Source organism: Rhea pennata, chromosome 1 (genome assembly GCF_028389875.1).
Source record: "Rhea pennata isolate bPtePen1 chromosome 1, bPtePen1.pri, whole genome shotgun sequence".
Lineage (NCBI taxonomy): Eukaryota > Metazoa > Chordata > Aves > Rheiformes > Rheidae > Rhea > Rhea pennata.
The window spans coordinates 183,734,513-183,757,838 of record NC_084663.1 but is presented as its reverse complement, the minus strand read 5'-3'; the positions used below and the strand labels follow the sequence as shown (position 1 = coordinate 183,757,838).

At 39.0% G+C, this 23,326-nt stretch overlaps 1 protein-coding gene across 5 annotated transcripts in view; it reads left to right on the top strand.

The window, feature by feature from the left end:
• Positions 1-23,326, top strand: part of EPSTI1 (epithelial stromal interaction 1) — a 53,664-nt gene that overhangs the window by 10,261 nt on the left and 20,077 nt on the right. For all 5 annotated transcript variants that reach the window (XR_009958481.1, XR_009958480.1, XR_009958478.1 and 2 more), the window contains exons 2-6: positions 700-758; positions 2,780-2,863; positions 6,647-6,720; positions 7,353-7,436; positions 13,807-13,880. Coding sequence is in view for 1 of the 5 variants with exons in the window: in XM_062576246.1 (XP_062432230.1) it covers positions 700-758; positions 2,780-2,863; positions 6,647-6,720; positions 7,353-7,436; positions 13,807-13,880 (375 nt within the window). In the remaining 4 variants the exon portion in view is untranslated. The remainder of the gene's footprint in view (positions 1-699; positions 759-2,779; positions 2,864-6,646; positions 6,721-7,352; positions 7,437-13,806; positions 13,881-23,326) is intronic.

Sequence of the window (23,326 nt, the reverse complement as noted above, 5' to 3'; positions counted from 1 at the left end):
AGCAACTGTGTTTTGGATTAAGTCTAGCAAAACAGGGCCTCTGTCCTGATTTAGTGAGTTGCACCGTAAACATGACAGCAAAATAAATATGCTCGAGGCATTGCAAGTGCCTGGCTAACAAGGAAACTGAGGCTCAGGAGGAGAGCAGGTCAAATGAATCCAGGACAGACAGTATGATTTTTGTGCAGTCCTTGGGCAACTCTTCAGCAGATTGCCTAAATCCTCTGAGGTGTGTGGTGCCCTTGAAGCATAGGGTGGGATTGCCAGCACCCATACTCTTCCCAAAAGATGGTGTTCTTCCTCTGCACCTGAACAAACTGAGCTATAAAACACTGACAGCCAGTCTGTGGGAATAGTTATCTGCCACATGGAGCTCTTTGATCTGAGGAAGTTATTGGATTTGAAACTGCTGAGATTTGAAGTTGGCAGTCTAAAGTGAGACTTAAATAAGAAGAGTAAAGACAGTGCTAAGAGTTTCTGAAAATGTTACCCTTAATTTTTAAAGCTTAACTCCAAATGTAAGAGCTCTTTTCAGAATATTTACTAAAAAAATTCTAAAGAACTGAATCAAAATAAATGCTAGTTTTTGTGCTTATTGGCTACAGTAGCAGAAGAGTGGCCTTAATGAACAAGAGAACCCCTTCCAGTCTTGTTTTTTCTGTAGACAGGAAAAAATAACAGTCTTGTCTTTCATTTCAGTGTCAGCCCATATGTCTTGATAACTCCTAATGAAGCAAGAAGAAACCAGTTGCAGCAAAGTAAGCTTGGTTGTCAAATGTTATAATAATTATTTCAACTTGAAAAAGGTTAGGCTTTTGCGTGATTTATCACCTTTGCAATCTTTATCCTTATTTTTGCAGTGCTTTTATATGTGTAGCTTTCACAGTAAAATGAGTACTATGAGCATTCTCCATAATCATATTTTTTTTTAAAAAAAAAAAACTTCTTATTTGACTAAACTTCACCCAGAGATCAGTTGGTCTTATTCAGGAAAAGCTTATGGGTGCTATATGTAGTGTTAAAGATGCTCAAACTTGCTTCTACAAGAATTACCTGGAATTAGCTGTACTTTGCTCCTACAGCAAGTGTTTTCCTTGCCTTGTATTTAGATTGGAGAACCCAACTTTGAACCTTCTTTAGGTTAGGGGAAGGAAGAAGAGAATAAGATAAGTAAGAAATATTTTGAAAGTACTTTCCTGTGGAAAATAGAGTAACTAGAACCACACTGCATATTGGTTCTTGAATGTCCTTTTAAAGAGTGTAGATGGGTCTTTTAATGAAGTTGGAAAAGACCATTCTAGATGATAAAACATCTTTGATTATACAAGTTCACTTTTCCTTGGCTTCAAGTCTTGCTAGTGAAGGTAGCTAAGCAAAAAAAACCCACCCTGAACCTATACCAGAATGCTTAGACGTGTTAAAAAGCTTTCTTTGGCAAAATCCTTAACAAAGGAGTTGTGAAGGAAATCCTGTATGCAGAAGTGACCAAATGCTGCAGTCATGAACTCCTGGCTGCTTATTTGCACAGAATCAGGACAGCTGAAGTAGCATCAGTCAGCATTCCTCAAGTTCAGAGCCCTCTGGGAAATTGTGCGGTTAAAATGTTTATTCTCAAATATTGTGAGCTCATGTTGAAGTGCAAGAAATAAAATGGACTTTCTCTGAACCAAACCTTAATTGTTTGGAAAGAAAAAGAAAAGCAGATCAGCTGAGAGTCGACTCTGACTCCAAGAGCGTAGATGCTGCTGCTTTAAAAAAGGCACTGATTTCACTTCATGCCACCTGCATGCAAAGTATCAAGCATGGAAAGTACTTTTACCTTGGATGCTGGCAGAAATGCAGCCTGATTCATTGAACCTATAAGAACAAGTGTTTAAAGGTGAAATCACAAGTGAATGACTCTCTTGGGCCTCCTTGGAGACCTGCCCAGAGAGACTGGCTTTATCTTGTTAAAGGAGAATTGGTGTTAGCATCTGTTAGTCATAACCTGCCATTAGAAACTATGGCTCATGTTGTTTTTACTGATATTGGTAAGAGTGAACTGAGTTCTTAGAGCAACTCAAGTACCGCTTTGAGACATGGATTCTCTTTCCATAGGTTTTGTGGGCCTTGCTATTGAAAGATATTATCTTTTCAGTCGATTCTGGAGAGCAGTTTAATCAACCCGATCATCCTAGAGCGTATAGCTTGGTCACATAGATCTCGCAGTGTCACTGACTGTATTGACTAGATGTCCACTGACTGCAGTGTGAGCTTGACACTCAGCTCATTTGTGGACACTTATGTTGAAATGTCTTAATTTGAAGCTGAACCATGCATGCTTCCCGCTTTCATTCCAGGAGCATGTAGTTGGGAGGGAGGGCTGCTTATTTTTCTACTGTGGAATGCATAAGTGCATACTGCTTATGCGGAATGCATAAGCATGCAGCAATCTTAAATGTGACAACTCTTGCTTTAGCCATGAATAGTGTAGTATGTACCTACAGATTTCCAGAAGTTAAAAAGCAGCCCACTAGCTGGTTTTAGTTTGCTCTTGGAATTGGTGACAGAGTCTTAGAGTTTGCTCACCATACAGTCTTGAACAAGACAGAGTGTTTGCCCCACATGCTGATACCTCCAGTGGATGTATGAGTGTCTTAGGAGGACTCTCTGCGTCCATGGAAAACAAGGATATGTCTATTCTTGGGTGGGTCTTCAGTGTTGCATGCAGTTAATGATATTGCCTGCTTTTTAGTAGTCTCTCATCTCTGCATGTCTGTTTCTTTCTGTACCTCCTCAGTTGCTAAGAAAGAGCTAGATGACCTGGAGAGGTGGAAGGAAGAACACAAGCCAGGGCCAATTAAGTTGACTCCACAGAGACTGGGTAAGAAATGTAAAGAGTTGTTACGAATTGCAAAATATATTTAAATAAGTATATATCCCTCACTACATGAGAGATTTTTCACTTCTTTTCATAAGCGTATTTAAGAAATTCATCATCAGTAAGTGCTAATAGGAGCCTGCTTTATATGTTTTGTGGATTTTGATAATCCTGACAATGAAGATATTTTTGAAACAAAGTGGCATTGATTATCATTCAAGCAGTCTGTCACAATCAGTGTAGAAAATCTGTACTAACATTGGAGATCGAGAGGTTGATGAACCCACCTGCTGGGAGCACTGCCTGTGGTTGATGACTCTGAAGAAATGTACAGTTGGCATTAGTGTGCAGACAGACAGCCTGTGTCAGAGATCCTCCAGTTACTCATAAGTAAATTCCTCTTTGTTAGGGGCCAGTGTTAATCCCTTGTGTTAGGGGCCTGACTGATGGCTCCTAAAGAGGCAAAAGTGATCCCTGCAGCTTCAGACTAAATGTGCATGAAGCTCTCTATAGCCAATCTGAACAAAAATAGCTACGGAGATGAGCTGAAAAATAGGATAAAAACAACATGGACTTAAGTCGCACTGAACTGAACTGTGTGTTTGATAAGATAACCAACAACATTTTTTTTTTTCTGCACAAATGAGAGGAAACCTAGTAGATCTCTTTAAATGGAACACCTGTAAAGCAATTAATGTAGTGCTACTTGAAAGTTAGCTTTAAAAAAAAGAAACAGAAAACAAAGGAAAAATAGAACTGTAAGGAAAATAGGTCTGCAGGTTTTGCTGCAAAGAAATATGAAACAAGAGGGAGGTTATTAGAAGTGCTTTTCAACTATCAGCCTTCAAACTTATCTTGTTTTAATATCTTTCATTAATATCTTTGGCACAAAAAGTAGGAGTGGGCTGATGAAACTTGCTGGCAAGACAAAACTTGAAAGCATTGTCTGTGCAGAATATGATTAGGATATTGCACAGAAAGAATGAGATGACCTTGAGGGACTGCATTAATAGTAATAGAACAAAACTCGTTATGAGAACGCAAAGGATTGTAATGGTACATTTATTAGTTTTGTAAACTTATAACTCCTCTTCTTTCTCTGTCACAGAATTTGGGGTGCACTATGCAGGCTATTGTCTGCCTTGACCTCTTGGGAATTATGTTTGTTCTTTACCATGCTACACAGGTTTATTTTGAGGCAGTGTGATGTGTATAAAAATTGATACCAGGTGGGAGGTGGAGGAGGATCAGAGGTCTGTGAAGGAATTTGAACTGACTCAAAGCCAGATTTGTTTCTGGGGTCAAGGTGGTACTAGTCCACATGCTGTTTTGCCCTCCTGCCCGAGTCCCTATTGCTTGGAGTGGTGAACCTACTTCTGCAATTTAGTGTGATACTGTGTATTTCCACCACATGTATAGTCATGGGGCCAGGCATATTCTTTTATCAGTTCATCCATACTAATTGCTTCCTACCTGTGAGCAGTTCCTAGAAAATACTCTACTGTCTCAAGAGGACTACAAAGCTTATTGCTGAAGAAAGTGAAATCTGAAAACAGAGAGTTGATGCATGGTGTCTGTTCATAAAGCAGGCAGGCTGGCTGCATGGCTGGGGATGTAGTGAGAAACATGCAGTGACTAGGAATGTGGGAAGTCTTAAATTCTGCTGATTCCATTACATTAAAAACTTTCTTGGGAAAGAAGCAAACTTTTAAAAAATCAGAAGGCTTCTGAAAGAATTTGAGAAGGTTATATGAGCTCTTCAGTCACTCTCTAGCTACTACTTAGAAAGACTCCTGGAGACTGAGACACACAAACTGTGTTGTGTCTCTGAAAGGACATAAGGTGCAAGGATTATTAGATCTTATCATTCCCTCAGGAACAAATTTGGAACAGAAGAGAGCTCATAGTGGAAAAAAAGATATGTCATCTCTAATTTCACAACTTCAGGTACTTGTTAAGGTAAAAAGTATCTTCTGTTATTTTCTTAGAGTGATTTTTAGGAGACTACACATCTAGTACAAATCACGAGAAAATTCTTCAAGTTGAATCTTATTAATACTCATGCTTTCCTTAGGGAAATACTACAGCATTGAAATCCAGAACACTTATTTGACTGGCAAACTCTAAAGTTACCGTGGACGGATGAGAGCAACGCATCGTCTAAGTTTCATCATTCTCTCTAAGCATGAATGGAGCAGGATTGTAAAGAACAAATTATGCCTGAAAAATGCGGTGGCCTTTTCTTTGATTATATTATATAAAGTGAATGCCAGTCATAACATACCAGCCTGACTTGTGTGAAACATTAGATACATTACAGCCAAGCCAACCTGAAAGAATTAAACCTGGATGAAAGGCTGTAGGTAATGGCTGACTACTTGTTTAGAGCTGATACCCAGCAGCACCTGTAGGAACTTACAGTAAACACAAGAGTGTTAAATGTTGCCAATATCAGGATGAAAAGAAAGAAGTATCAAGCTTCTAAAGTGTTTAGTAATATTTACATTTCTTAGACATGGGGATGAGACAGTATACAATATCAGCTATACACTTAATGTTTTCATGAGCTTGTTGCTTGTATCCCGTATATCCTTATTCTTATGGAGTTATTTGTGCACATAGAAATGTTCCCATACTTAGGGAACTGATCTCTCATTCACTGAGCCTCACAAAGGCATGTAAAGATTAGTTAACTTCCATTAGTAAATGGAGAAAGCAATTTTTACTAAAGGGTGATTCATACCCTTTGCTGCAAGGGGGATGGACAACTATGGGGGTAGTTGTCTCCAGTGTCAGACACCTCAAGTAGCTGAGGTGAGTCAGGTCCTTGATGCCTGCACAGAGCAGTGTAGCTGTCACTGCAGAGTTAACAGTCCTGTAGTGGGGAACTTCTCAAAAAATCAGTAAGCAAATACATAGCCTTTGTCGACAGAATAGGGCCTGCAGTTGTTTTCTCTGTTCCCTGAACTCCAACAACGCAGGGAATAAATTATTTTTTTCGTACTACTAGTACTACTACCTTCTGTCTTTTAAGAATGCCTATCCCTTCCTGTATGTGTGTGGGGGCAAGTGGGGAGTATTTTTTTTTTTTTTTTTTTTTTTTTTTTTTTTTTTTTTAATGGAAGACTGAATCTATATGGGAAGACATTTAGATGCTCTCAATGGAGAGCCTGTGCCCTTGGAAAGGGCATTTTCTGCTATCTGGGTATGACTGTAAGGTCTGTTTGAAAAGTCTTTGATTTCCATTTTAGAAAGGGGATTATAACTCAAGCCCCAAGACACTGCTAGGAAGAAGATATTGTAATTATCCTATTACAGCTAGGAGGAACTCTGAGCTCTTATAATTGATAGAACAGAAACTTTCTGGCAATAGAGTTTCCTGAATGTATGTGTGTGTGTGTGATACAGACAAACTGAGCAAAGGTGCAGCGGATCTAGGTCTCGAAATGAAGACTTATCTGTAAAGCATGGCTGATCTTCTGAAAACTGAATAATTTTTTTCAGTAAACTGATCATCCACAAAAGAACATATTTACTGGCAGAGTGGATGATACAATGGATACTCTGTAAATAACAAGTCAGTGCTTCTGGAGGATGGATAAAAAGATTAAAGAAAACATACAGTAGACCTTTCAAAGTCAGACAGCAAGTTTTTCATAGTTACAGTAGCTGTATATGCATACATACGATCTGTTATATTGCTGTGTTCTGAAACGATTGGCACTTGAACTTAAAATGCTTATGCAAAATACAATTTATACTTTCTTTATTTCTTTTTTTCCTTAGGTGGAAAGGAATCAGAGGCTCAAGTAAGGCAAAAACAACAGATGATGCTCATGCGATCTAAGTACCAGCAAAAGGTCAGGATGAATAAATTTATTTATTTTAAAAACTAGCTCAGAAAAAAGCTTTTCAGGAAGTCTCCCCATTTCAGATGGCTGTAAAATGAACTCCCAGCTGCTTGGCAAAAGAAAGTCATGAAACCTGAAGGAAGCAGCAGAAAACTAGAAACAAATTTTCTGCACCAAAGAAAATGAGAAAACTAGCTATAAATATGTAGCAAACCATATCACAAATCATGTCTAAAAATGGCAACCAGTGCAGTTGGTAAAGTCATTTGCACACTTCACTGTATCTTCTAGCATGCTGCCTACAAATCAACTAAATGATCAGTGTACCAACTATCTAATGCGCTATGTAGAAACATTGTTCTTGGTATAAATGCTTGCAAGCTATCAGTCAGCTTTGTGATTCCTTGTGAGGGTGTCAGTTTATCACTACCAGGTTTCTCAGCCTTCTTAAAGCCAATATCAGAGTAGCTGGTGCATAGCCTGCTTTATTTAATGAAGTGTCTCAGTTTTTAAGAAAAATCTCCAGTAATTTTCATCAAACACACTCTAGGTTTGAAAGATGTGCAGTACAAGAGTCAAGGTACGTTCTTATGTGTTCTTTATACATACATATGTATTTTTTTTATGTTTATGTCATATAGTACAAGAGAGAAGAATACATAAGAACAAAAAAGGCAGCTGAAGAAGCTGAAATCATGAAAAAGAAAGCAATTCAAAGAGAAAAGGTAAATGTGATTACTGTAGCGCTGGAACCATATAACAAAGCATATATCCTGATGCTTTATTTTACTGAACTACATGAGAGAGATTTGTTAAATGAAATGGTATCCCTGGATTTCACCAGAGAGTTAGAGGATCCAGTCTTCTCTTTTTTGATTAGTTCATTAAAGGAAATCTGGTCTGGTATTCTTCTAGGCTTGCCTATTCTTTTGGTGCTTTGGGAACTCCAGAGTTGTGGTTGCAGATGACCTCAGGAGTCAGCAGAAATAAAGAGAAGACACTAGGGTCAGGAATAATGTTGAAAATGGTGATACGGGCTGTGTAGCTTATTCTGACATAAACTTTCTCTGTACGATCTAGTTGCGGCAAATGACAGAAGGACCTTAAGGAATCTGTAGTTGCCTGCTGTGTAGGCAGCATCCAAGAAAAGCCAGCCTGTCATGGTGGAAAAGGCATTCAAATCATAGAAAGATAATGATAGTCTGTTTGCAGTGTGCCCTCATGCACTCTGAAATTCTAGTACCCTTCCAGCTACTCAGATTGAGGTGCTGGCTGGCAAGCACCACAGCTCCCCTATAGCTTGCAGATCAAGGTCTCTTTTGGAAAGGTCTTTCGTTCTGTCAGGTAGGCAGAAATGTTTTGTTTGATATGTGTATCAGATATGTTCACGGCTGTTGGCAGGCTCGTGGAGAGTCTAGGAATGGTGCTGCTGGGGCTAGTGTGGCCTGCAGAATTACCCTTTGCTGTGACCGTGAAAGTGGAGCAGTTTAAGAAAATCTGCACTGTAGATCCTGTGCAGAGAGAGCAGTGACGATGCGTACTTCAAGCACACGATTCCAACCCTATAGCCAGATACTGATAGTACTCTTTAGTGTAGACCTCTGGTCTTTAAGTTGGTAAACCTGTCATAGTGCTAAGCATTGGCTAGTATGTAAGATCATTTTCTTTTCTGGTATTGGGCATATATTTCCACCAACAATAGCTCACTTTCTGGTCTTCAGTTTTATTTCACGTTTGTTTGTCTCGTCCAATTATTTCCACAAATAAAAAAAATGCTACCGCTTCTAGTGGAATGCGTACGTGCTATGTAAACTTTGGGAAAAGTTTGGTCATTTTCACTTGGTCCTCAGCTCTTCTTGGTGGAAACCAACTGGCAGTCAGTTGAGAATGTAGCCTGGGACTAAAAAAGGAGCGGTGGGGTGTGATAATGATGTGTGTGATAGTTATAAGAGAAAGGGAGATTTGAGACTTTTCAAGGTTTGTCTTCCCAACAGTAAAAATAATCCTCTGCCTGAAGGCTGAGGGTTAATTCACAAATTGTCAGTACTGGATTGCATTCAATGAGATACATAAACAAAAATAGCCTTAATTATGCCTAGATAAGGGTTAGTCTGTTCCCTGCCTTTTATCAGTTAATGGTATGCCATGGGGATAAGCCTATACACAGTAACCTGCAGGAGTATAAACAGTAACATGTGGAAATGTCATTAACACTTAACAGCTCATATATAGCTCCAGAAGTAGTGATGATGATCACAGTAGAAAGGGGGTTCATTATGTTTTATTCACCTATTAAATATATGGTGTTTCCCTGTGGGCATTGGACAAGAAGAATGTTGCAAGACTGTCATAATTTATAGTTACACCTAGAAAATACATTAATATATCAGTTCTGTTTTCATGCTCTTTTAATTTCTTAACCTTCACACCCACAGATTATAAAATGTTTATAGGTGGTGTAGATAGTAAAATTCTGTCAGTCTCTTCTAAGGGAGAGCGTGGTATCATGGCAAACATCTTTGCCAAAAAGTTTAATTTGAATAAATAAACTTATAAAGCAAGCAAGCAAATGAAAGAGAGGAGGATGAAGGGCATCTCTTAATTTGGATATGTTTATTTGGGTTGTGTTCCACGATAGTGACTGAGCTGGTAAAGGTTTCTTCTTGGAATAACATATTAACATACTTAAAAATCAACCTTAAGGAAAAGCATGCTGGAAAGCCACTAAAGGGTGTTGATCTGGCTATCTCACCCTGCTGCAGAGGAATGCAATTCCTCTACCCTGAGAGGTAGCAATGGCAGGAAAGGGATCCTAAAAGACTGTAGGGCCAATGTCAGGTCCTAGTTTCTCTGGAAGAGGAACTGTTTTTAAATGGTAAATTAGCAGGGATTCAGCTAGGAGCATGTCTTTTTGCAGATTCACAAGCCTTCCTTTCTTGCTGGGCAGACCTTCTTTTGCAAGGTTATTGTTCATTCAATATAAACAAATTGTCTGACAGTCTGAGAGGAGATAATGGCTAGGCAGCTTTGTCAGCAGGCGCGCCGAAACTTTCACAGCTGGAGAGCTGCTTTGCCATCCAATGTGAATTGTAAAGCCCTACAAAAAAGTGCGCAATAACCAGAAAGTGTGCTGATACCCAGCTCAGGTCTCCCAGGATCATTAGGATGATGCGCTGCAAGCCAACGCCGTCCAGGAACGTAGGCTCTGCTTATGTTATTGCTTTAATATTGCATATTGCTTTAATATTTATTTTTGCAGAGAAAGGTAGTGTCCATTCTTTCTTTATCTCTGTGACCAAGAAAAAAATGGGTGTTTGTTAAACCAGTATCCAAATGTGGATTGTCTGCGTTACCTTGGTAGGAGACGCCTGTCTGTCTCTGTCATTCCCTAAAGATCAAGTTAGAGGCTGTAATACCAGTACTCCTGGCATCTACTATGTCTCTCACCAACTCCCAGAGAGAAGAAAGGTAATTCTTCCTCATCCTGTCTTCCAGAGAACCAGCTCACATGAACTGATGCTCTCAGTTCTCTGTGGGTAGCAGTGAGTGGGATTTGGCATCACATGTGCTCTGCATCAGCCAACTTGTCGTGTGACTTCTCCGAGCTGCTCACAGGGTAACCTGGGCTGTACAAATTTGACTTTTCTTTTCTCCTAAGGCAGTGATTTCTGAGTGCTCACTGAAATAATTTTGAAGAGACTTTGATGTTAGCAGTGAATTCTTTCATATATATATAAATTCTTATATATATTTGGCCCTAGTGCTGAGATGGGTGTCTGATCTGCAGAAAGTGTGAGAATATGTGGGAAGTAGCATTATTATTCTTTGCTTATTAGTAGCAAGTATCTGCACTTTGCTATCTTCTATGTAGCCTTTCACATCACAAATTTCTTCTGGGCTAAACCATAACTTAATTTGAGTCTTTCAGATGAGAGGGCAGTCATATTTCCAAGAAAATAAGCATGTGGCACTGAAGTTGTGCTATTTTGCATATAGCACACATGCAGAAATCTTAAAGATCAAGAAGGCAAATTTCAGTGTGTTGCATGTTTCAGTTTTCTGTTATTCAATCTCTGTTCCTATTATCCTGCATTTAGAATTTCCTCTGGGTATTCTAAAATTTGCATAAATGTGGAAAGATTCAAAAATATTGAAGTGAAAAGGCTCAAGTTAATTCTAGTATTCAGCTAACTTTTCTTTTGCTTTTACATTACATAGTAACAGTTGTGCCATCTTCTGAAACTATTCTATTTAGATTAAGCTGTAATTTCATTTTATTCTTTATCAAATCATGTGCTCTTTAATTTGACTGTGTTAATCAACATGAATGGCCTTTTTTGGGGAATTTGTTAAAAGCAGGCACTTTACAGACCTTCTGCTAATGCTTTTCAACATGTTTACCTTCAATATCACAGCTGTTCCACTCTTGGCTTTATTTTTGAAGACCGTGCCAAATGTGAAGTGTTTTGGCAATGCTTATTGATAGATTGTCATTAGTTAGAGAATATTCCATTTGCTTTTTCTGTCATATCCCTGTGTCCTAAGCAGGGTCCCAAGGTAAACTTTCACAGTAGAAAACAGTTATACCAGCTCTTAGAAAATAAGTACAATATGCTAGATTTTTCTTCTGGCAGCACTCTGGTGGTAGAATAGATATGGGATATTTGCTTCTTTTTTATGTAGTGGGGAGATGGGGGTAATATTGAAGGATTAGATTGATCAAATATAACATCACTGTTCTGTCCTAGCTAGGAGCAAGGCCACGGCAACTCCGTTGAGCTTTGGATTTTAACTTTAGCCTCTTGCCATACACTCTTTCAGAGGTGAAAGCGTTAACTGTCAGCATTGAGCAGCGGTGGCGAAAAGCCTGGGAACGGTCCCTGTTGTCTTAGGGGTGTCAGCATCGCCCTTGACAATAATAATGCCATCAAATTTTCTTTCTTCCTCATTAGCCAGAGTAGGGCTAGGTCTGATAGGGATCTGTTCTGATGTGGATCTGTCTGTTTTCTTTGCAGTCTATTTAGTGGCATTACCTCGCTAGTACCAAAACTGTTAAGCGAATAGTGGGTCTGAAAATCTCAACTCTCCAGTCCTGAGGTTCTTCCTGAACATTTTCCAAATCTGCAGAGTATCACCTGCTGCTGGAAGACCTGTTTCTGAAACCTGGGGAAAACAGAAAATGAAATGTAAATTGTTAAATCGCACAGATAGGTGGGAGTCTTTGCCTGAAAGAAATCTCTGTAGGTAGAGGAGTTAGGAGCAGGAAAGATATCCCTTGAACACTATAAAAAAATTACTCATGCAGAGGTTTGGTATACCTTACTTTAGTATATCTTTTTGATTTTCTTGTTTTGTTTTTTTAAATTACGTCGATAGTATATACATTCTACAAATATCTGAACATCTCAACTGACTGGGCAAGGGGGCACCTTATTCAGCTCTTTCTTCCTCTTTATTTTTTTTCCATTGCTTCTTCCAAAAGACAATCTCTGTCATTTGCCTTTCAATATCTTTATCACTATTATACACCATAATATCTTTTTTTTCCTATCTGCATCTGACAGTTCTTTTCTTTATTGGTGATATTTTTTTTTTTTTAATCCAGTACATGCTGAGGAAAAATTTGCACTTGTTTTGCAGATCTCTTGCAGACATTCATTCTTTATCCAATTGAAAAATACCCACCTTGAAATCACTGAAGGCAAAGTAATTGAGTTACTACCATTAGAATTATAATTTTTCTAAAATGTTTCTGACTGCAGCCTAAGAAGAAAATGGTATGTGTGTGGCCGGGGGGGATTTATTTACATCTCTACTTTTAACATAATTTTCCCCCCTTACACTTAAACACACACGGCGCATGAGAGCCAGCGGGTCAGCAGGAATGAGGGCTTCTGCAATGGGCCATTCCCACCTCCAGCTGCTTTCTCACCTCTGCAAGACATTTATCTGAAGTTTCCAGGGCCCTTCTATTTAATGGTTAGTTGCTGGGTTACCCCAAAATTGCTGCCTTCAGTTAAGCTAACTTTTTTATTTTAATTATTTTGAGGGTGGGGAATGAAAGGAGTGACCGTCCTGGTTGCCAGTGCCTGTTTGACCAGTCGTTCTGAACCTCGAATGGGAGCTCTTGTTACCCTCACCAACTGTGGTGTGCGAGCCTGTGCTCATAATATAGCAGGCCTTAAAACAAGATTTGGCACTTCTGGTCTGTGCTTGTAATACACTGATCTGCCTCTTGACTGCTGTTTCCACAAGACCTAGCTAAAACCTGTGTGTTAGAGGAAAAGCAAAAAATTGGCTATTTCCTTTTGACTGAAAACTAAAGTTGAGCTGAATATTGTTGCTGCAGCAAGTTCTCTAGTTTCTGCTTTATTTTAACATTTTAATTCTGTATGAAGGTGGGGGTTTTTTTGTTTGTTTTTTTTTTTTTTTTTTTTTTGGGGGGGGGGAGGTGCTTAAACTACCCTTGCACAATTTTATGTTGAAGGGTCTCATTACTTCTGTGTAATTTCTGTGTAATCCAGATACCCACAGGAGTTGTGTGTGTCAAAACTTTGGCTGACTCTAGCACTGGGCTTGGTATCTGAAATAGGATTTGATAAGTGTAGATATATCTCCTATTCTATCTTCTTCATCTTCGCACTAGTCAGGACCTAAAGCTTCTGAAGGCTACGGATCTACACGCAGACCTGTACACATTGCTGCTGCTTGGGCAGCAATTACAATTGCAAATGCTTCCACATCTCAGAGTAACCCATATCATCACTCATGTATGGGTCCCATTAAGCTGCGTCAATTAATCCTAGAGATGGCCTTAATATTACGGCTTGGGAACAGTGAAGCCTTATGAGGCCCTCTGTGAGGGTATGCGTGTCTGCCAGGAAAGCAGCAGGGTTTTGTGTTTCAGATTGGTCTCTTGACAAATTTACTAAGTTATCTGACTCCTGGTCATATACTTAAATACTCTTTAATTTGAGATTGAGTCATTTTGTACCAAAATACTGCTATTGTTATTTTGAAAACCAGAATACTGAAATGATTTGTTCCTTGATTATCAGAAATTTCAAGAATGTTTTCCTGTTTTTAATGCTGTAGGCAGAGAGGCTTGAAGCTAAGAAAAGACAAGAAGAAATGCAGAGTGGAGAGATGTACTTTGAAGATCAATATTAGTAAGTAAAATTTGAATCTGACTACTAGTCTTTGTTTGCTTGTTATCTGAAACTTGTAGTTACAATTTGTATCTGTACAAAAACTGGTGTCTTTGGGGATTCTTCCAGCAGGGGCATCTGGTCCATTGGCTCCAAACTACTGAACTGTAATTCTGAATTATCTGTCACACCATTAGGCTTTACTGGCTAGGGTAATCTGTTTTTCCCTTCTTTAGTAATGTTTTCCTCTTAAATGTTTAACTTTTTGGAATTCCTTTTGTTTGAGAAGCTGGGTGTGTGTGGTTAGATAGGGAAGAATGGGCCAACTTCGTATTTTTGGTCTCAAAAACTAACTTAAAGATCGCAATATTTTTATAAAAAAATGTAAAGAACTATAAGAGGAAAGACTGTATCTAGAGTGCTCTGCTCTTTTATAGAGGTAGTGCTTGGGTTTTATTTCTTTGAAAATGGAAGTCTTGCAAGAGGATACAGTGGTTATTATGTTGGTGGGCACACTGCTAAATTGGGGGAAAAATAGTCATGTGTTGCCATGTTGCAACAACGTCATTTAAAACCACAGTTACTATTAAAGAACAATCTTCTCTACGTATTACTTGCAGATTTTATCTCTGTATATTTCTCTTTTTACATTTGAAAACAAAAACAAAGCTTTAGCTGTCTCTACATAGTTTTCTCTTCACCATCCCCAGCTAACTGTAACAGCCAGGAGACTTTTTTTTCTTTTCTCTTCTTTCTCCTCCATCAGATTATCAGAGGCAAGACCTCATGTTTTAGGAGGGATTCAACTCGCTTAGCGTTATACGCTGAGTCCCAAACAAGTGTGTCTTTTCTATGAGCATATAGAGTCCCTCGTAGGGAGTAATTTCTGCCATCCTAAAATAATGTCTAGTAGAAAGAACATGAATCATCCTCTAGAAGTTTACCTCTATTGACCATAGAGAGAGACTGGACAATTAACTTCAGCGGTCTCTTCTAAAGTACATGAGAAGAATCCAGTTTCTGCTGGACAGAGTAACTGTCCACACAGTAATTTTCACTTTAATAATAACTGGTTTTCAAAGAAAGTGCTGCTCTCTCTTCCTTTCCTGTATCGTTTAAAACTAAATAAAATAATTTTGAGGCAGGCATGGGAGCTGACCAAAATCGCTGTTACATGACTTTCTTCCTTCCCCTTTTAAAGAGGAGCTGCTGCTTTCCTTCTGTGAGAGGCACTGACTGGAAAACGAGAGAGGATGCCTGCTGAATACCTTTTTCTTCTTCAGCACACTCTCTTTCTTCTGATAACTAACTGTTCACTTCAGGAGCCTACTTGGTGGTGTTTTTCAGCCAGCTTTTCTGCATGCAGCTGTACTACTTTTCTCCTGTCATCTATGCATTTGTAAGACTGAAGAGCTTTTTGCTGCTTTAGCTGAGCTATGCTTTCCAGACTTCTAGCACTTTTTGCTTAATTTATTGATATCTGAGAAACTGCTGTTTGATCAATATGCATCTTCCATTCCTTTTTAACTAGTATGTAAATCAAGTAAAAACATTAGTAAATAATGTTTGAAATTTGAAATGCTTTCCAATGAGTGTGGTACCCACTATTACTTTTTCTCATCTCCTCAATAATTATTTTTGGTAAGGAACAGAGGTGTTTGTTTTTTTTTTTTTTTTTTTTTTTTTTTTTTTTTTTTTTTCCACTTTTTGACTTGAAGTAATACCAGCCTCCATCATAGTTCATTCTGTGAGCTCATTTGACCAGTAGATTTCTTTTAAATTCTCAAAAGATACGCTTTGAAATACAAACTGTGAGTCAGAGACTGACTTTGTGCTTTCTTTGTCTAAATGAATTAATATGTGATCATTCAATACAAGATTAATTATCAAAACAGGATCTAAATTATATCTCCACCTGTTTATTTTAGTGACTGGTATAGAAATCTAACCCACATGAAAATAATGAGATGGTCTATATTTAGCACGGTTCTACAATTTAGATGTGGGAATTTAGCCTACTGGGAAGACCTAAATCTGGGAATAAAGAAGTATTCTTGGGAATTAGATATGAATAAACTCCTGAGATAATTGATTCCATTGGCAGTGAAGTTCCTGCCTTACCAATTGACTCTACCCTGAAGTATTTAAGTATTTATTTTTTAACTGATCCAAACCAATTGTATCATATGATTAACACACAATACTGTTACCTTTACCTTTTCTCGCTTTAATTCTTGAAATAGCTCACCTGTGTTCCCAGTATGATTGATTGCTGTATCCTTCTGACTTTTAAGAGCCAACTGTGTCCTATGCTAGTAGTTCCAGATCCTTCATTTCCTGCTCAGACTTTTTTTTTTCCTAGTGTATAGGCAGTGTTTTCTCACTCAGCCTCTTTCATCCTCCCACCTTTTTTTCCTACTGTTCTGTTTTTCTTTTTTGGCTTTAGGTCTTCCCTTAAACATATTGCCAAAGTCTGTCTCATGGATATTAGTATTTTTGTCCTCTTGTCTCATTCAATGTGGATTTTATGCCCCCACCTTCCTTGATTCCTCAGGACTTCTGAGGACTTAGTATAGCTTTAAATCTCTATTTCTGATAGACTAGGCATCTTCATTTCATTTGGCAATGGATGCAGATTGAAACACAGGAAATTCTGTCTGAAGATTAAAACAAAAAAACAACAAAAAGAACTTTTTTTGCTGTGAGGGTGGTTGAACATTTGGAACAGATTGCCTAGAGAAACTGTGGAATCTCTATCCTTGGAAATATTCAGGTCTCAACTAGTCACAGTTCTGGGCAGCTTGCTGTAGCTGACCCTGCTTGAGCAGTAGGGTGGACTAAATGATCTCCAGTGATCCCTGACAGTCCTAGTGATTCTGTGACTTGTGCTCTCTGAACTTAACTTGATGACAGCCTCATCAAATATTTTTAGTATTGTGTCCTCAGTTACGTGGCTTGCTTTTTTCCTGAGGGGATTCTCAAGGTTCTTATCTTTCCATTTAATCTGACTTAACAGCTTATTCAGTTGATTTAGTACGAATGAAGGCATAGCTCCTCCCTTCCCCTGCCTTCCTTGTCTGTCTTTCCTTACAGTGAAGTGAATTCTGCCATTTGGCATTTTTTTTCCTGTTAAGAGTAGGTATGGCCCAGTCAAAAGGGGGCCTATAACACCCTCTTGTGAGCAGCCCCAAGTGGTGTAGGAGCTCAGGCTGGCTTGGCACTGAGGAGGAAACTGGTTGGGTGCTTATTCTGTCTGCTGATTTAGGAGAGCCTTGTTCAGTTTGGTTCATCTTAGGAAACCAAATGTAATGAAGCTTAATGTGAAGTTTTGAACTGTCAAGTTGTGTTACAGCAACGATTATATATAACTGTCCAATGACTTATTTTATGTACTCAATGTACTAAACATACTAGGAGGGTCTAATGGGTATTGTACCTGGAGAAAGTGAGTTGAAAACCTATATATAGCAAATACAAATCTGGTCATCCAAAAACCTCTAATACTGTACAGTGTAACACTAGTGCCTTCTCAGCTCTGAAGAAATCTTCCAGTGGACTGAGGAGGAGTGTTTTGGGCAGTAATGAATTTACCTTTGGATGTTGTTGAGGTGGAACACAACATCCAGCAGTTATGGGAAGATGTTGTGTGACATCTCAGGTCTTGTAAAATAACTCTGACGATGTACTACTCATTATTACAGACATGTCCACTGAGGAGTGCTTGGTGTTTAACACAGTGCTGTTTGCATACTGCGTAATGAGTGACTTGTCACTCCCATCATTGCAGAGTCATGTCTAGAGGTGAAAAGAATAAATGTGAGGTTTTGCCCCTTTAATCCCTGTCTCTATTAGCATATTTTACCCTTCCCTGCTTATTGGGAGAAGGGGAAGGGAAAGTCATGTGCTACATCCGTCTGCAAAATCATTTCAAAAGATAAGCCTTCCTTTTAGTCTGTCCTCTCTGCAACGTCACTCTTTTCTTTAAGAGATCAGTGCCTACCAGTGGTCTCATTAGCAGGGAAACCTTTTAAAATTGATCACTTCCTTCAGCTCTATCTTCCTGCACAGGGTAGAGCCCAATCAGAGCCTTCTCTTGTATGAAATTCCTCTTCTATTTGATATGGAAAATCATCTAAGACTCTTGGGTCATTAACATCCTATACTGATAAAGCACAGCAGTGCACAGAAGTTCCTCGGTTCTGAATAAATCCTATCACTGTTAAAAACAGGAACTTTACACCCTCTGAAGGGGGATTTCTGTGAAATATTAAGTGAACAATTGATAGAAGGAAAAATTGACTGCAACCTTGTCCATTTTCCAGGTAGTCATAGAATCATAGGATCAGTAAGGTCAGAAGGGACCTCTGGAGATCATCTAGGCCAACCTCCCTGCTCAGCAGGGTCACCTAGAGCATGGCAGACAGGGCTGCATCCAGGCGGGCCTTGAAGATCTCCAGAGAAGGAGACTCCACAACCTCTCTGGGCAACCTGGTCCAGTGCTCCGTCACTCTCACAGGGAAGAAATTCCCCCTCACGCTCAGGCGGAACTTCCCGTGCTTCAATTTCTGCCCATTGCCTCTTGTCCTGTCACACGGGACAGCTGAAAAGAGTTTGTCCCTGTCCCCTTGACACCCTCCCTTCAGGTACTTATACACATTGATAAGATCCCCCCTCAGTCTTCTCTTCCCCAGGCTGAAGAGGCCCAGCTCTCGCAGCTGTTCCTCATAGGGCAAGTGCTCCAGCCCTCTGACCATCTTTTTAGCCCTCCGCTGGACTCTCTCCAGTAGCTCCATGTCTCTCTTGTACTGGGGAGCCCAGAACTGGACACAGTACTCGAGATAAGGCCTCCCTAGGGCTGAGTAGAGGGTCAGGATCACCTCCCTCAACCTCCTGCCAACACTCTTCCTAATGCACCCCAGGAGACCATTGGCTTTCTTGGCCACAAGGGCACATTGGTGGCTCATGGTCAACTTGTCATCCACCAGCACTCCCAAGTCCTTCTCTGCAGAGCTGCTCTCTAGAAGGCCACCCACCCAGCTTGTACTGTTGCGTAGGGTTATTTCTCCCTAGGTGCAGTTATCTCCTAACTTCACCTAAGGTTTTAGCTCAGCTCTCTGATAAAATGCTATTTATTTTTAGTTAATACAGTTATTTCCTAACTCTTCAGAGCTTGTTAGCTCCTTTATGTACAAATGTCTCTTAAAAGTGGACAGTATCTACTATGAGAGTTGCTTAACTCTTGATGTTCTGTGGAAATGAGGTCTTGACTTGCATGCGGAGGTGTGGAAAAGACTCCAAGTCTCTCTCTTGGGGTCAGCAGCTCTGCTGACTTGGGTGGACTTAGGCTCTGTTAGGCATCTAAATGGACAAAACCCACTAGTTATGTCCTAAGGTAGCTCTGTATAAAAAGCCTGAATAGCTCATAGAAGCAGACTTTGTGCTGGAGGAGTTGCTGCACTGCAGGATTGCTATGGTTGCTACAGAGGAGAAGCACTTGGAGGATTTGTTGGTGGCAGCATTCTGTGGTCCTGACTGTACAGACATTGGATGAGGAAGATGAGACATACATGCACACTTGTCTACTGGAAACTGTTGTATGTGAAACAGTCCTTTCTTCTGAGTAATTATGTCTTGGATGCATTTTATATTTGTTAATACCCTGCACTAGAGACTGTGTAGAGGTCTATCAGACTGAGTTAAAAGATACTTTTGTAGTCCTAAATTTCCAACTGCTAATTCTTCTGATGAAAAGAGTGAGCATCCATCTTTTTGAGCAGGAATAAAGAAGAGATTAAGTGACTTGCCCAAGACCCTCCTGGAAGTTCACCTTTATTTAGGACACAGAAATCATCATTGAAACTGTAATGAGGGATGGCCACATTATAAATTGCCTTTCTCTGTGACTTGCTGTGCAAACTGCATGAATCTGAACCTGAACTGTCAGGTATCTTATTACAAGGTTTTAGCTCAGCTCTCTGATAAAGTGCTTTTATTTAATTTGAATTTGACTTCCCAGGAACTGTAGTGTTGAATGCAGTCGACTTTGTTTCTAATAGCCATCTACGTGCTTATAGAATAGGCCCACCTGTTTGTGTAATAGGGAAAGTAGTCTAGCACATAGGGTTGGGGGTTTTGGCGAGGGGACAGGTATTACATAATGTTTGTTTTATCACTTAATTCCTCCTTTTGCTACATTTTTGTGTCTTTGCTTTTGTGAAGGTTACATTCCTGTAAATATTTTTGGCACTATTGCACTCTGGTCCATGTGTGCACTCAGTATATTTTGCTCGGAATTTGGAGCTTGAAACAGAACTCGTTAGAGTGCCACTAAGTGAATATTCCAAATACAATGCAGGAGTCTCACCCAACCAAGCTGATATATGCTTGCCTGCCAAAGCAGTCTTTTCAAAAGTCATAAAATGCAAGAAAATAAAACTTGAATCAAAACAGAATTTTTATTTATTTATCTGTTTTTTTACAGGATAAATTCTAGTGTCCTTGCCAGTTTTCAGTCCTCTATGATGTGTGGTTCAAACAGCAGGCTGGTAGCAAATTTTCCCCACAGAAGTGCAAATGTAAACCTGACCAGACTTTTAATATAGGTTGCCAAAGAGAGTGAAAGAGGGCTTGCAGGAACCACACAAAAAGGTTGCAGCCTTGAGAATCTTTTGTTAGCTTCCTTTCACTGCGATGGTCTTCATTTTGTTCCTGATTATTTTAAGCGTTGTCAATTATTTAGCTAACAGGCAGAAAACTAGGCTTTTACAGACATCCAAAGGGACTCTCTTGAGTGTAATAATGAAGGCAGTTTATTGAACGCCTGTGAGGTTGCTTTCTAATTGTACACATTAATCTGCCCATGCAAGCTGGCTGAAAATACAGAAGCAGATTGCACATGCAGATGGAGCACAGAATAGAAGATGTATGCAATAGACCTATGCAAAACTGCATTTTTCTTAAAACTGGATTTATGCTTATTACTTCAGAAAATAAATGAAACTTAATGTCTAAAATAACTTCCTAGAATATTGGATGAGTTGGTGGGAGGAAAGAATAGTCTAGCAGTATTATTTCATCCAGTCAGGAAAACAAAAAAAAAAGCAAGTGGGTTGACAGGAAAAATTAGTTTCAGGTGTGGGTGGGAAGTGAAGAAAATAAGTCTGCTGAGAAAGTTGCTGTGTTCTTTTAACCTATTTTTATATTTTCTTCAAGCCTTTGTTCTTTTCCACAAGAATAAGAACTCATGTTCAAGGACTTGCAGACAGGAATGTGCTGCCAGCCAAAGGTAGCACAGTTTTGATAATTAATATTAGATTTGTCCAATCTTTCTTGCATGCCTGTGCCTGGCTCCCAGTGAAGTCTGTGAATGCTGTGCTTTAGCTTACTATGTGTCTACTTAAAGGAGTTGAACTCCTTTAAGAGAGAGGTAAGCGAGAAGGTAAGTGAGATGAATACCCAAAACAGTAATTTTCTTCCTAGTAAAGGCCATTGGGAGGAAGTTGTTGAATCATACAGGAATCTAATGGGTTAAGTATTAGGCTCTTTCACTTAATAGCTTCCAGGAAAAGATGACTCTTCCAATGAAAAAAATGTACATTAGTTCATGCTGACAACTTTGTATATGGCTCACTTCTCTTTTTATCTAAAAGTGGACCTGTCCTGCAAGCATCCATTAGAATTGAGGTAGAGAAAAAAGTGAGCACCTGAGTAGAAGCAGAGGGCATATCTGTTGCCAAGGGATGTCAGTGGTTTTACTACTTTGCCCCTTGTCATGGCCCAGCCATGAGAAACATGGCAGTTCCTTGCAACCTTTTAAACTTCTTTTACAGAAGTTTATCACAGCTACAAAGGAATAAATGTGGGAGGAGGCATGTATGGACAGTACACGATCAAAAAGACTTTTGGAATCTTCGCTGAGATTACTTTACCTTTCTTAATGGGTTAACTTTAAAAAATAGGTGCCTTTGGATTTTTTTCCTGTAAGTCTTAGTAATACCCTCCAATTTCGTTCTCACTTCAGCAAATGATTTTCACATGTGAAAATCCCAACTACAGCTCCATCTGGAGTCTTTTTCTCCATCTCCCAACATAGAATATACACAAAATCTGCATAGATCAAGAGTCATCCCATCTACCTTTGTGTAGACTTCTGAAATTTTATTCTTTTTTAACATTTCATTTTAATGGCCTGTGTTGAGTTGTGTGATAGAGGAGGAAGAGCCTTAGAATGACAAGCCAAGCTGGCTGAGTCATAAAAAGAGAATGACTAGATTGCATGTGGTAATGGGCAAGATAGAGCTCTGGATGAGGAGGGAACAAGAACAAGAAATAAAACACAAAATTAACTTCCATTAAGTCTACTGACTATCAGGGCCTGGGCTAATCCAGCCTAATTTTAGGGCTGTGGTAAGAACACAGCCTCTGTGGACATTACTGAAATGAAGGGCAGCTTTTCTTGCTGGTAGACTTTGGTGTTAAACAATGCATCTCAATTTCTGCAAAAGCAGAGGAAGATGTTATGCTTGGCCAGTTAAATATGTTGAGTTGGGAAGAAGTGTACAAATAACTTGTTAATGCTGTGAAAAGATGTCTGAAATGAACTTTTTTATTGGAGAAGGGAAGTCTCATTACTTTTTTAAAAGTCATCACAAAACTTCTGTGCAGATCTATGAAACTAACACTATGCATGCATGGATTTTACTACTTTAGATGAACTTGATGAAAATGGTGGACTATTACTTTTGCATAGCTCACTAAGAATGAACCCTGTCATTCATCACTAGATGCTGCTTTTGTCCACTTAGTCACATTCTTTCCTGTGTGAAATGACTGTGATGATTCACCTGGACTGGGCTTGTTTATTTTGTATTGCTTTGTTTGGATGGCTCTTAGCTTGCTTGTGAACATTTGGTTAAAGTAGCATTGTAATGTTGAAGATTCTGTTAAAAATTGTCAAGAGAAATAAATAGATTTGATATATTCAAAAGTAATATACTTTTTTAAAGTACTAGTATTAAAGCCAATATATTTTTCTTTACTCTGACATTTCAATATCCATCAATTACAGCAAAAGCATTAACTGCCACCAGTTTCATTGGGAAGCAGTAATGAAGATTACAAGCAGTCTTTTTAATATATGCACTTTTAATGTTAGTCTGCAAAAACAGATTCAAAAAAGTCAAGAACTTTATTTGTATGTAGGAAAAAATCTTTGATTTATATTTTCATTTGGAGGAGGAGTAAGAACTATATCAAATAAAAAGCTTAAGCTTCATAGCACAAATCTTGGGTGGAGGAAGACTCTAAGAACTGGGTCCACATCCTGTATTCATGTCCTTAGGATGAAATCCTTTTGGGGACTGGGGTCTTCTCTTCACCTTTTAGACATGTATTTTCGATAGTAAATTAGATGGGTGTTAAGGCCCAAATGATACAAGCAGTCAAAGCTTTTATTCTGCATAGGACTT